Here is a 14,244-nt window from a genome sequence, read left to right as displayed (position 1 = left end):
TGATGTGGATCAATCCCAGGACCCCAGGATCATGCCCGGAGCAGAAGACACGCTCAGCCACTGAGCCACTCAGCTGTCCCAGAAGTGAGGTTTTTTTTTTTTGTAAACAGCATATAATTGAGTATTGTTTTTGATACATTAACAATCAGTTTTTTAATTGGGGTATTTAGACTGTTGACTTTTAAAGTGATTGGTGATAGAGTAATAGCTACCATATTTGTGTTCTCTTAGTTGCCCTAGTTCTTTGTTCCTATTTTTGTTTAGTCTTTTTCTGTGTTCTGTGGTTTCAGTTGAATATTTTATGTGGTTCTATTTTCTTTCCTTTCTTAGCAAGTCAGTTATACTTCTCTTTGTATTTTATTTTTTTAGTGATTACCCTAGAGTTTGCAATATAAATTTGCAATGAATCCAAATCTTTCAAATAACACTGCAGTTATAGCTTCACAGGTAGTAAAACTACCTTATAATAACAAGTCTTCATAATTCCTCTCTTCCATTCCTTTTGTCATTGCTGTAATTCTACTATAATCATCTAATATTTTGTTGCTAATACTATTTTGAATGAACTGTCATCTATTAGGTAAGAATTTAAAAAATAGAAGATTTTAATTTATCTTCCCTTATTCATTCTCTTTATGTAGATTTGAGTTTCTGATCTATTAGAATTTCCTTCTTTTTGAAGAATTTCTTTTAACATTTCTTACAAGTCACATCTACATACCATGAATTCCCTCAATTTTGTTTGTCTGAGAAAGTATTTTTAAAGTATAATTTCTCAAGATACAGAATTTTGGATTGGTGGGTTTTCTCCTCTTACTACTATATATATCACTCTACTATATTATTCCTTATATTGCTTCTGAGGAGAGATTGGATATAATTCTTTTATTTGTGCTTCTGTATATAAGGTGTTTTTTCCTCTAACTTTCAAGATTTTTTATTTTTTACTTTCTATTAGCTTATATATAATATACTTAGATATAGTTTTTTTGTTTTTTTTTCTAGGTTTTTTGTTTGTTGTGGGGGTTTTTTGGTCAGAGGTTGTTGCGTTTTTTCTTGGATCTGTGGTTTACTGTCTGACATTAATTTGAGGGAAATTCTCAGATGCTATTGCTCCATGTGTTTCTTAACTTTCATTTTATTTCCTTCTGGTATCCATGTTATTACGTATATTATACTTTTTTAGTTGTCCCACAGTTCTTGGATATCCTGTTCTATTTTTTTTTAGTCTCTGGTCTCTTTGATTTTCAGTTTTGGAAGTTTCTATAGACTTGTCCTCAAGCTTAGAGTTCCATATCAGTTTCCAGCCTGCTAATGAGTGCATTAAAAACTTCCTTCATTTCTATTTTTTTTTTTGTCATCAACATTTATTTTATTTTATTTTTTTAATAATAAATTTACTTTTTATTGGTGTTCAATTTACCAACATACAGACTAACACCCAGTGCTCATCCCATCAAGTGCCCCCCCTCAGTGCCCATCACCCATTCACCCCCACCCCCCGCCCTCCTCCCCTTCCATCACCCCTAGTTCGTTTCCCAGAGTTAGGAGTCTTTATGTTCTGTCTCCCTTTCTTGTCATCAACATTTAAAAAAAAATTTTAGAATTTCCATCTTTCTAATTACATTATCCACGTTTTTGCATGTTGTCGGCTTTTTCCATTAGACCCCCTTAGCATGTTAATCAGAGTTATTTTGTATTGGTGGTCTGATAATTTCAGCATTTTTGCTATATCTGAGTGCTTCTGATGCTTCCCTTGCCTCTTCAGACTGTATTTTTTTGCCATGAAGTATACCTTGTAATTTTTTGTTGAAGCAAGACATGATGTACTGGATAAAAAAGGCCAAAAAAAGGTCTTTGATAATGAAGTAGTAAGGTATGGGGAGAGGGAAAGTGTTTTGTAGTCCTGTGATTAGTTTCTCGGTCTTTTAGTGAACCTGTGCCTTTGCACTGTGAACTTTATGTGTTTCTCAGTCCCTGCCCCCCCATCTGTAGGTGGGACAAAATGGATAGAGGTGTTTAAAGTTGAATATTTCCCTTTGCCCATGTTAAAGGCTGGAGGGAACTGGTGTTGGATATTTCTTTCTCCCCAGGTCAGTTGGGCTCTTTTAATACCTCTAAGTTAGGGAACCCTGGGTGGCGCAGCGGTTTGGCGCCTGCCTTTGGCCCAGGGCGCGATCCTGGAGACCCGGGATCGAATCCCACGTCGGGCTCCCGGTGCATGGAGCCTGCTTCTCCCTCTGCCTGTGTTCCTGCCTCTCTCTCTCTCTCTCTCTGTGTGACTATCATAAATAAATTAAAAAATAAAAATAAAAAAAATACCTCTAAGTTAGGCTCTGGTAAAATAGTTTGTCTTAAAGGCAGGCCTTATGAAGAACAGGATGTTCTGACATATTTCAGAATGGCTACTTTTTCCACTTGCCCTGCTAGAAGCACAAGGGGATTTTTCTCTGATCTTTACTGTGAGAACCTGATGGGCATAAAACTCAAAAGTGTATGCATGCAGCTTTAAGCCTGGGCACCTGCCCCCCTAACCCCCCGGTGGAGTGTTTAACTTTTATATTGTCTATTCTGAGCTTCGAGGAATTCCTCAATTACAGTTCAGGTTTTCCTACCCTGCTGTACTTTTTGTGAAGGTTTCTGCTAATTTATGATTTTTTGTATCTGCTTGTCTGTATCCAAATTGGGGAGCAGAAATTGCTCTTTGACCTCAATTCTGTGAGGGATCTAAGAAGAGTTGTTGATTTTCAGTTTGTCACACAAATAACATGGAGGCTAAGATGCTACTAAACAATGAATGGGTCAACCAAGAAATCAAAGAGTAAATGAAAAAAATATATGGAGATAATGAAAATGGAATCACAGTGGTCCAAAATCTTTGGGATACAGCAAAAGCTGTTCTAAGAGTGAAGTTTATAGCAATACAGAACTATCTGAAGAAACAAGAAGAATGTCAAATAACCTAACCTTATCCCTAAAGGAGCTTAAAAAGAACAAAGCCCAAAGCCAGTAGAAGAAAGGAAATAATATAGAGCAGAAAGAAATGAAATGGAGACTAAAATTGGAAAAGATTAATGAAACCAGAAACTAGTTCTTTGAAAAGATACAAAATTGATAAACCTTTAGCTAGACTCATCAAAAAAAAAAAAAGAAAGAAAGAAAGAAAGAAAGAAAACTCAGATAAATGAAATCAGAAATGAAGGAGAAATAACAACTGACACCTCAAAAATACAATACAAAATATTCTCATATTTATGAAAAATGATACGCCAACAAATTGGGACAACCTAGAATAAATGGTTATATTTCTATATATCTGGAAACATATAACCTACCCAAGCTGGAACAGGAAGAAATTTAAAAAAAAATTGAACAGACTGATTATTAGCAATGAAATTAAATCAGTAATCAAAAACTCCCAACAAACAAAAATATAAGACCAGATGGCTTCACAGGTGAGTTCTACCAAACATTTAACGAAGAGTTAATACTTTTTGTTTCCATAGTGTTTCAAAAAGTAAAAGAGGAAGGAAGGATTCCATGCTGTGAAGCCAGCATTACCCTGATACCAAAACCAAGTAAAGATACTACCAAAAAAGAAAAATTTCATGCCAGTATCTCAGAATGGACATAGATGAAAAAATCCTCAACAAAAAAACATTAGCAAACCAAATCCAGTAGTACATTTTAAAAAGTCATTTCCTATGATCAAATGGGATTTATTCCAGGAATGCAAGAGTAGTTTGGGTGGGTCAATATTCACAAATCAATTAATGTGATTTATTAATGAGAATGCTAAAAACTATATGATTATCTCAATAGATGGGGAAAAAGCATTTGACAAAATACAACATCCATTCATGATAAAAAACTCACAAGAAACTAGGCCTGGGGGAACATACTTCAACATAATAAGGGCAGTATATGAAAAACTCATACCTAATCTCATACTTAATGGCGAAAAACAGAGAGCTTTTTCTCTAAGACCTGGAACAAGACAGGGATGTCCATTCTCACCACTTTTATTCAAAAGGCATCTAAATTGGTAAGGAAGTAAAGCTGTTACTATTTGGAGATGACATGGGGTACTATATGTAGAAAAACCCTAAAGACTCCACTAAAAAAAAAATACTAAAACTGATAAATGATTTCAGTCAAGTCCTAGGGTACACGATTAATCTATAGAAATCTGTTGTATTGGTATACATTAATAATGAAGTAGCAGAAAGAGAAATTAGGAGTATAGTCCCACTTAAAATTATACCAAAAATAAATACCTAAGAATAAACTCAACCAAGGAAGTGAAAGACCTGTATACTCTGAAACCCATAAAACATTGATGAAAGAAATTAAAGATGACACAAACAAATGTAAAAATATTTCATGTTCATGGATGACAAAAATTGTTCAAATGTCCACACTACTGAAAGCAATCTCGACATTTAATGCAATCCCTTTCAAAATACCGATAACATTTTTCACAGACCAAACAAATAATCTTGAAATTTGTATGGAACCGCAAAAGATTCCACATAGTCAAAGCAATCTTAAAAAAAAAAAACAGCAAAGCTGGAGAGATCTCAGTGGTAGATTTCAAGATATACAACAAAGCTGTAGTAATAAAAAAAAAACAGTGTGGTATTGGTACTAAAATAGGCATATAGATCAACAGAACAAAATAGGGAGCTCAGAAGGAAACCTGTGCATATATGGTCAATCTCCAATAAAGAAATAAGAATATACAATGGGGAGAAGACAGTCTATTCCATAGATCATACTAGGAAAACTGGACCTGGACCTGAAAAAGAATGAAACTAGGCCACTGTCTTAAAGCATACACAAAAGTAAACTCTCAATGAACTAAATATCTAAATGTGAGACTCAAAACCATAAAATTCCTAAAAGAAAACATAGGCATAATTTCTTGGAAATCAGTTGTAGAAACAATTTTCTAGATGTCTCCTAAGGCAAGGGAAACAAAAGTAAGACTAAAGTATTGGGACTACGTCAAAATAAAAAGCTTTTGTATAGCAAAGGAACTCATCAACAAAACTACAAGGCAGCACATTGAATGGTAGAAGATATTTACAAATGATATATCCAACGAGGGATTCATATCCAAAATATATAAAAAGGGTTATATAAATCAATACTAAAAAAACAAGCAATTCGATTAAAAAATGGGCCAAGGACCTGAAGAGATATTTTTCCAAAGAAAACCTACAGGTGGCCAGCAGACACATAAAAAGATACTTACCATCACTAATCATCAGGGTAATGCAAATCAAAACCACAATGAGCGATCACCTTAGAATGGCTAGAATAAAAAAGACAAGCAATAACAGGAGTTAGTGAGGTGGTGGAGAAAAAGGAACCCTCATGTACTGTTGGTGGGGATGCAAATTGGAACAGCCACTATGGAAAACTGTAAGCTTCTCAAAAAGTTAAAAATGAACTATCCTTTGATCCAGGAATCACACCACTGGGTATTTACCTAAGGAAAACAAAATCACTAATCCACAAAAATTTATGTATCCCTATGTTTATTGCAGCATTATTTATAATAACCAAGATAAGGAAGCAACCCAAGTGTCCATTGACTGATGAGTGGATAAAGAAGGTATTGTATATATATATATGCAATGGAATATTACTCAGCCATAAAAAAGAATGTGATCATTCCATTTTACAACATGAATGGACCTAGAGGGTAAAATGCTAATTGAAATAAGACAGAGAAGCACAAATACAATATGATTTCACTTGTGGAATTTAAGAAACAAAACAAATGAAAAAGATGAAAAGACTTAAATACAGAGAACAAACTGCTGGTTGCCAGAAGGGAGGTAAGATGGGTGGGAGGATATGAGAAATAGATAAATGGGATTGAGAGTACACCTATGTTGATGAACACTGAGTAATGTTTATAACTGTTGAATTAAAAAAAATTCAACAATAAAGATATGCCTAAATATAGATCATGTGAAAATCTTTGCAGGCACTTGGGATCTTAAATACAGACAGTCTTTTTAGAGATGCTGCAGTCCAACCTTAAACTCAGAATTATGTGAGTCCCAGATTTGATAACAAAATCTAAAAAAAAACTAGTTAGGATCAAGCAAATTTGTCTCAATTTATAGAGGTAATGAGTTTTTTAGGTTAGGCTTTTTTAGCTCCCCCACCCCCATCTTTATAACGATTGTAGTGCTGGAGTAAAATGACAATAAAATGACAGTAAAATGACAGCAAAAATAAAATTTGTGGGGTTTTTTGCCTAAAACTGATGTGGTTAAATGAGTAAAATAAAGCCTATCGATAGAGTCCAGTTTTGTCAAATGCTAACAAAATCCCTTGTGTATGTATACGTGTATGTGTGAATATGGTTATATGGTCTTGCACAAAACCGTGGTATGAAAAATACTAAGTTGAAAACACTGGTTAAGGGACGCCTGGGTGGCTCAGCAATTGAGCGTTAGCCTTTGGCTCAGAGCATTATCCCTGAGTCCTGGAATCAAATCCTACGTTGAGCTCCCTGCATGGAACCTGCTTCTCCCTCTGCCGATGACTTTGCCTCTCTTCCTCTCTCTATGTCTCTCTTTCTCTCTTTCTCTCTTTCTCTCTCTCTCTGTCTTATGATAAATAAAATCTTTAAAAAAACAACACTGGTTAAGGGGCTTTATGTTGGTGCAAGGGAAAGTAGGGAGGCAAGCATAAAACACTATTCCATTTGTGTGTGTGTGTGTATATGCATTTATATAAAATTATTTGTATTGTAAGGGTTGTCTTGAAAGATTAAATAATGATAGATTTATTTTCACAAGGTAAGGAAAGGAACCATTAGGCACAGGTAGTAGAGAGTGTTCCACAGGGAGGGAAAATAGCAAAGTTCCTAAGGAGGAAAGTAGCTGGTGGTTAAGGAAGACATACACATGTACATATGTACACACATATCAGAGATTTGGGAAATAACTTCAGATAGAGAGTTTGAGGCCAGATAATTTGTTTGCTTAATGAATTTGGATATTACTTTCAGTGCAGTGAAAAGCTCTGAATTTCTACTTATACAATTTATGTTTCAATAATATCAGCTGGTTTTCCAAAGGATAAAAACCTAGTGATTTGAAGGGGCACATCACCCTACTGAGGGAAGAAAGGACATGAGAACAGACAGTAACAAAGTGGTGAGGTAAATGGATTGGAGGATTGGATAATGGTTAAAAAATTTCTGAATTTCTGGGGAGATAATACAAAATAGAGCTAGATAGGAGGCAAAATGGAATACATGAAATTGAGATTTGGGAGGTGATGTGTGTGGTTCTTGATGATGGTATAGTTAAAGGTATGACAATAGGTGGGAGCTTGTCATGTGGTGGAAGCGGATCATTTGGAGGTTGGGAGATGTTGCAATTTCTTTTTTTTTTTTTTACACAGATACTGAAGTCACTAGAGGTAAGAGCAGGGCTAGAAAGAAAAGTATCAGATGAAAGTTATCAGTACATGACGGTCACTTGGTGCTCATCAAAAGGAGAATTATTCGGTGATACCTGGGGTTTTTGAAGGGAAAGGAAGGAAAAATAACTTGTAAGATAGAACAAGGAGCAAAAAGGACTTAATTTCAGGCTTTGAGCGTTTTAATGTTTTAAACCAACAAAAATTGATCTCTGAGAGGACTTGAGGTGACAAGTTCCAGTTAGAAACTGGAAGAAAAAAAAAAAAGAAACTGGAAGAAATATTCAAAGAAGAATTTAGACATTGGGGGAATTTGTTGACCCTAGACTGTGAATTTTAAACTGGATGGTAAAGGGCCAGTGGTCAACTGTGTCATTCTATGGTTCTTTGCCTTCTGCAGCACACTGGCAGCCAGGGATAAAGGGAAACCTGCTCTGTCAGGAGTTACAAGTTAAACTTAGGACGGTAGTCTTGCGGCAGAGCGGGGAATAAGAGGCTCGTGTGGAGCATGAGGCTAGGAGGCTTTTTCGGCTTTGGAATCTGACTCAGTATTAAAATAAGACTCCTCTTTAGGTACCCTGTATTCAAGTACTACTAATACTTTTGCTAAAAATGTACCTTTTTTTCTTCGATTGTCTAGGTCACTTTTACAAAGAGAAAGTTTGGATTAATGAAGAAAGCCTATGAACTTAGTGTGCTCTGTGACTGTGAAATAGCACTCATCATTTTCAACAGCTCTAACAAACTGTTTCAGTATGCCAGCACTGACATGGACAAAGTTCTTCTCAAGTATACAGAATATAATGAACCTCATGAAAGCAGAACCAACTCGGATATTGTTGAGGTAACACATATATCTAGAAATGCCTGAATTGAAGATATAATTAATCTTCCATTTAATAACTTTAACTATCATTGCTTTTCACATCCAAATTATAAATCAATTATATATATATTTTTTCCTCCGAATTATTTCTTGGGATGATCTAATTGTTGCTACTATGTATATATTTTTTTTCTATGAATCATTTGTTAGAAGGATATAATTACTGATATGTAATAACCCACTTATGCTATAAACATCCTATTAATTGAGACAAAATAGACTATTGTACTATGTACAGCAGTATAATATAATGTTTTATCTATGATTACTTTGTATGAGTTTTAAAGTTAATATAAGAAACTAGATCCATTGGGTATGAAGTTAACAGTTTTAATATGTCTTAATCATTTCATTAGGTCAGTAACTACCCACAACTTTAAAATTAATGAAATGGAAGAAAATGACATAAATAATACTTTTATTTTGTGAATAGTGCTTTAGTTGTGGGGTGGGGGGAGATTTTTCACTTTTTTTCCCCCCTTATCTGCTATCCTTCAGTATCTCATAATTCTGCCAACCTAATTAAAATGAAAATAAAAGGAATTTTTTGGCATTATTTCCATCTTATTCAGAAGTCGTGTTTTAAAGCAAAACCTTCAAAAAGGAGAATCTGTATGCTTTCCCTTTTAATTCTCTTCCTCTGCAAAATATTTTTATAAAGATAACTTTCCATTCATAGTTTTAATAGCATTTTAAATTAGCCTAATTCTTTTGTCTTTTTTGTTTGCATTTAGAGATTTTGTTTCAGTTATATTCAAAAGAGGGAATTTTTCCCCACTACTTCAAAAGATATATACTTTGGCTTAGTTTTGTTAATAGTAGAAAACTATTTCAGTAATTACGAATTTCCTTGGTGAAAATACTAAAACCATGTGAAATGATGCAGAATTAGCTATAAAGGAAGAAATGAAGTTTTAATATAGATTTTATTTGAGTAATTAAGATAAAGATTCTTTAACTGTTTTTTTTTTTTTTTTGTGTGTAGGAATCTAATTTACCTGCCTCCACCAATTAAATGCTTTTTAAATTTCCCCTATACCCTATTTCTCTAACCATTCCTTTTTGGATACTAATTGATTTAATTACTGAAAAAAAAAAAAAAACTCTGCTACTTATAATTAAAAAAACTTTTGTTACTTTTTAGCAGTTAATCAGTTTGCAGTGAGAAGTAGAAGCATAATTATAGTTACAACTCCTCTCTGTAGCATGTTCCCCAGTTTTATTTAAATGGCTCATTGCTATGAACATCCCCTGAAATGTGTATGAAACTTTTGATTTTGCTTTTGTTGATCACTTCAGTTAAACGACAGTTACATCTTAGCCAAACCCCTTAATGCAGTTACGATTATATCAGTTATAAGTTACTTTATATTATTTAGCATTTGTGGTATGTCTTATCCACTTATGTGCAATACAAATTAGTAGACTTTTTCCCTGTTATATGTCATAATACATTTTCAATCGTAATTTTGTAAATTATAGGATCATTATTTAATTTGGATAATCTTTATCAGAGACTCCATAACTGGTTTCCCTTGAAATGGAAATATCCCTGATGTGTTCAATTTAAAATGACATCTTATTCTAAAAATCTCTGTATCTCATCAAATGCTCCTCTGCCTAAGTCAAAGAAATAGAATTGACTTTAATAATACCAACAAATAGATACTCAAGCTAGTTTCATTGTAGATGGCAACCACCTCCTTAACCCTAACTACTCTGCTCTTTCATTGCAGCAGTTGTTGTTCTTGACCCCTGGAAGTTGAGGGTGCTTCGCACAGCCTAAAGCTTACTTCCTTAGAGAATGTGAAGAATATAGTCTGATTTAATCCTCACAGAATTTTCAGACTACCTCAGTCTTCATCTCTGTTGTGGTCAGCAATCAAAGTGTAAGAGAGTAAATCCCAAACATGTTTTAGCAGTCTCCTATATTACAATTTACTTCAGTGGGAAGGAAAACTTTTGCAGGTCAATTGGAATTTTGATGTTTTCTTTTTAAATGAATTTCTTAGATACAAGTGAACACGAATATTATCAATAGTTCTTCATGGAGTTCTGAATTATATAAATACAATAATAGAAGACGCATTGGCTTATGAGGGATCAGTTTGTTAGTAGGATAAATTATAAGGCTGAATTTACTTCTATGTTAAGGTTATTGAATTAATCTTCATTAAGACAGTTTTGAGATTCTAGATATTCTTTCTTCCACATATAAAAGTAATGCAACGACAGCCTTACTAATAGTGTGCACATATTTGAGATTTCTTTTATCAGTGGTGGTGATGGCTTATATTAGTGCAGCTACAAAGATTGTTGTGAACCAAATTAAGTTTACAGGACAAGAGTAATGACAAGTACATGTAAGAGTTTCCTATGGGCGAGGCACTTCCAAGTGCTTTACAGAGAACTCATATAAATGCATTTTAGAATACCATTGTAAGCATTTTTTTCATATAGTTTCCTTTCAAACAGTTGTAGTAATTGGTAGCACATTTTTGTCCATTTGTTCATTTAACAGAAATACTCGAGGGGCTCCCATGTACCATGGAGTCTGCAAAGTGACATTATTTAGAAATTTCTAATTCAGGCTCCAAGACTATTCTTTCTACCCATAGTTTTGTAAACCACTGAGATATATTTGTACCAACTGAAGATTTTATATCCATAAATTTCTAATAAGTTGGTATAATGTTCTGAATAGGTAAAAAAAGCCATCTCCTGTAGCTGAAAATGGAGGCATAAACAACTATAAGTGACCCACTTTAGAGTGTTTCCTAATGCAGTGAGACTAACCAAAAGCTTTGAGAACAACCTTCATAAGGCCTCTAACCTGAATTCACTTGTTTCCTATTGCATGTAAGTTAGTCTTTAAGATCAGTAGGATTTTCGTTTCCCCCATTTACTAAAAAGCTGCACCTGCAAGGATGTGAGTGTATTAGGCCTATGAAGTTAGATCTAGTATGTTTTCTGGGAACACAGTGGCATAAATATATTAAAAGTAGTTGGTATTTAAACATTATGATAAACCTGTATAAAGGAAGACATGGTGCTCATACTTATCTACTTTTGATTTTAATCTCTAATATTAGAAACCCATTTACAGAGTGGCATTCTATCTTTGCTGTCCCTTATTTCGCATTACTTATATTTTCAGACTAATTTCTTAAAATTTTAATCAATTTTAACAATTATAGTTGATAAAAATGATTTTTATGTGGTCTTTTAAAAAATCAACAACATTTACATATTTTAAATTGCATTTAGATATTTTAAAGTTTATAGTGTCCTGTAGGATGTGTCTCCTACATTGAGAAAGCTAAATAAATGAAAATGGAAACTTACACATTAGTAAATTAGGAGTGTTATTAAGATAAATTTTATAGAAGACTTCATAACTGGATTTCTTTGAAATGGAGAGTATTGATGCTGTGTTAATGGTATCTTATTTGAAAATGCTTATACATGCTTTTTAAGAGTTCATTCCTTACAAAAAAAAATGAGTTTTACTATATTTCCTATGTTTCATTAGGAGACATTCTGTAAAGAATGTCATCAGAGATACACATTGTATCTTTCCTTGTTATTAAGTATTGGTAACAAAAATGTGTGGCTGACTTTAGTTTGGTCCTACAAGTAGTAATTTAATTGAAATTCCCAAATTTTCTTTTCAATAAATTAAGATATAAAAACTTGTGAACTGTAGTATGCAATTTTATAAGAACATTGGATTTATCTTAGAATATTAGTAACTAGTAATGAAAATCACCAGTTGGTGGTCACCATTATTCATACACGTGTGTGTATATATATGTAAATATATACATTGAGCTATGCTAAACAAAAGCCTTGCACCAACAGAAGGCTTCTTCATCATGATAAAAATTATGCTGAAAAAAAAAAATTATGCTGACGCCACAAAGTGACAGTTTTTGCAGCTTCTATTCAATAATGCCTGAGATTACTTTTGTCTCCACTTTTTTCTTTCACTTCGCAGGATGTATTTCAAATATTCCTGAAACATATTCCTGCGTATGATATTTTAAAAAGTTATGACTAGGTGATATTGGAGAATATCCAGTAAATAGTTTATGTGGTGATTCGTATCATTGTGCTGTTATTAAGAATATAAAAGACCGTGGCCATTTATTTCTTTAGTTAATATTTTATAAACTGTTCCCAGATAGAGGTATTTTTCTCATAACAGGAATACTGTAGTACTTAAAAAAAACTTCCTCTTGTATTATCTCATTTGATCTTCATATCCAAGGTAAGCTTTTTTCAGAAGTGGAAATTGAGAGTCCATTAAATGACTTGCCCAGAGTCATGTAGCAATTTAGTGGCAGAAGTAGGATTACAACCTGGTTCTTTGACATTATAACCTTCCTTTGCTCCCCAGTTTATTGAATCCACTGGAGCTCTGGAATATTTCACCATAAATGGATGAAGATTTCATATATAAATCAATGATGTAAAACATGTAGCAAACATGAATGAGTTTTCCTCAGTAATAAAGAGAAAATGAGTGAGGATAACTGCAGTAATATATTGCAGTAAAATAATAAATGACATTTATCTAGTTGCTAATATAACCTGATGTTCTTCCAAGGGCTTTTATTTATTTTATCTGATTGAACTCTCTTATTGTCCCCCTTTCACAGATGAGGAATTTGAGGCACAATGATAAATGAAGTAAGATGACAGTAATTTGGATTCTAAAGAAAGAGAAAAATCTGCTTTTTTTTTTTTTGAGCCTTAATCATCTCTGCCTGCTTTCAGATTACAAGGGAATTTAGAAATCATCAATATCTTAAAAAAGAGGAAGATAAGGAATCAATATAAGATGCATCTATCAATTTATTAAATAAAAATAGCTGGTACTGAAACAGAAGGACATTATTTAAATCGCTGGCTGTCAGAGTGTGGTACTCTGACCAGCAGCAGCAGCACCAGAGAACTTGTTAGAAATCTAAACTCTTGGGCCCCACATCAGATATAGCGAAGTAGAAACTCCTGAGCAATATTGCATAAACTTGAATTAACTTGTCCTAAGTGGAGGGAAACTAAAAGCTTTGAGTTAACATGTAGTCTCTAGGCAGTGGTTATCCAGCTTCTTAAATGTTCTTATTCCCAAGAATATCCCCTGAAATAATTTTAAGCAGTGAGCAAGCACAAACTGTAACTTTTAAGATCTTCTAAGAAGCAGTGCAAAATACATGCCGATTTTGGTATGAATTGCAAACTAGGGAGCACATTTCTGATGGGGTTACCTTTCAGTTCGCTTCTACATGGTTATAAGTGCTTCATGAACGTATTTAGGGGGTCTGATGGGGATGTGTGGGCGATGGATTACAGTTCCTCAGTTGAGCAAAACAGAAAGATAAATGACTTTTATCTCCTGAGATCATATAGTACTGACCTTATAGAATCAATGCTTCAGTTTTCTGACAGTATTATGTTCTCAGAGAGCCTTTTTGGGCCAATCATTTTTTTTTTTCCTCCCCGTGTGGTGAGGAATGGAACAGACAGGGAGTGTTTAAGAGGCTTGCCTAATGTTTTACAGGGCTGCAGTGGAGCGGCAGGGAAAGGGGAAAAATAATGAGACATCTGAAGACAAGACAAAGCTTCCCTCCACCTCCAGCCCCCTGCCCTGCTCTTTTATTCCTAACAGAGCCTGAAGCAGCAGGACGGTGATTCACAGGGTGAGGCACGCAATCCTCATGGCCCTCCTCCTCTTCTCACATGTCCTGCACCATCACCTCACACGGCAATCACCGTAGCTCTTGCGATTTCAGTTTGACTCTTTTTATTTTTACTATGTATTTGAATATTATTATTTATCATACAATTATTAGTTTTCATTTATATGGTTTTTAAGGAACTGTGCATCTCTGCGTGTGATTTTTTTA

At 34.0% G+C, this 14,244-nt stretch overlaps 1 protein-coding gene across 16 annotated transcripts in view; it reads left to right on the top strand.

The window, feature by feature from the left end:
• The window catches only part of MEF2A (myocyte enhancer factor 2A), a 190,052-nt gene that overhangs the window by 90,340 nt on the left and 85,468 nt on the right, over positions 1–14,244 (top strand). For 15 of the 16 annotated variants that reach the window (XR_005356926.1, XM_038532687.1, XM_038532680.1 and 12 more), the window contains one exon: positions 8,090–8,293. Coding sequence is in view for 15 of the 16 variants with exons in the window: in XM_038532687.1 (XP_038388615.1) it covers positions 8,090–8,293 (204 nt within the window). In the remaining variant the exon portion in view is untranslated. Of the gene's footprint in view, positions 1–5,552; positions 5,621–8,089; positions 8,294–14,244 lie in introns of all 16 variants that reach the window. The other variant, XM_038532686.1, reaches the window with a different exon arrangement.

Source organism: Canis lupus, chromosome 3 (genome assembly GCF_011100685.1).
Source record: "Canis lupus familiaris isolate Mischka breed German Shepherd chromosome 3, alternate assembly UU_Cfam_GSD_1.0, whole genome shotgun sequence".
In the NCBI taxonomy this organism is placed as follows: Eukaryota; Metazoa; Chordata; class Mammalia; order Carnivora; family Canidae; genus Canis; species Canis lupus.
The sequence above is the reverse complement of the archived record's forward strand: the minus strand, read 5'-3'. Positions and strand labels throughout refer to the sequence as shown.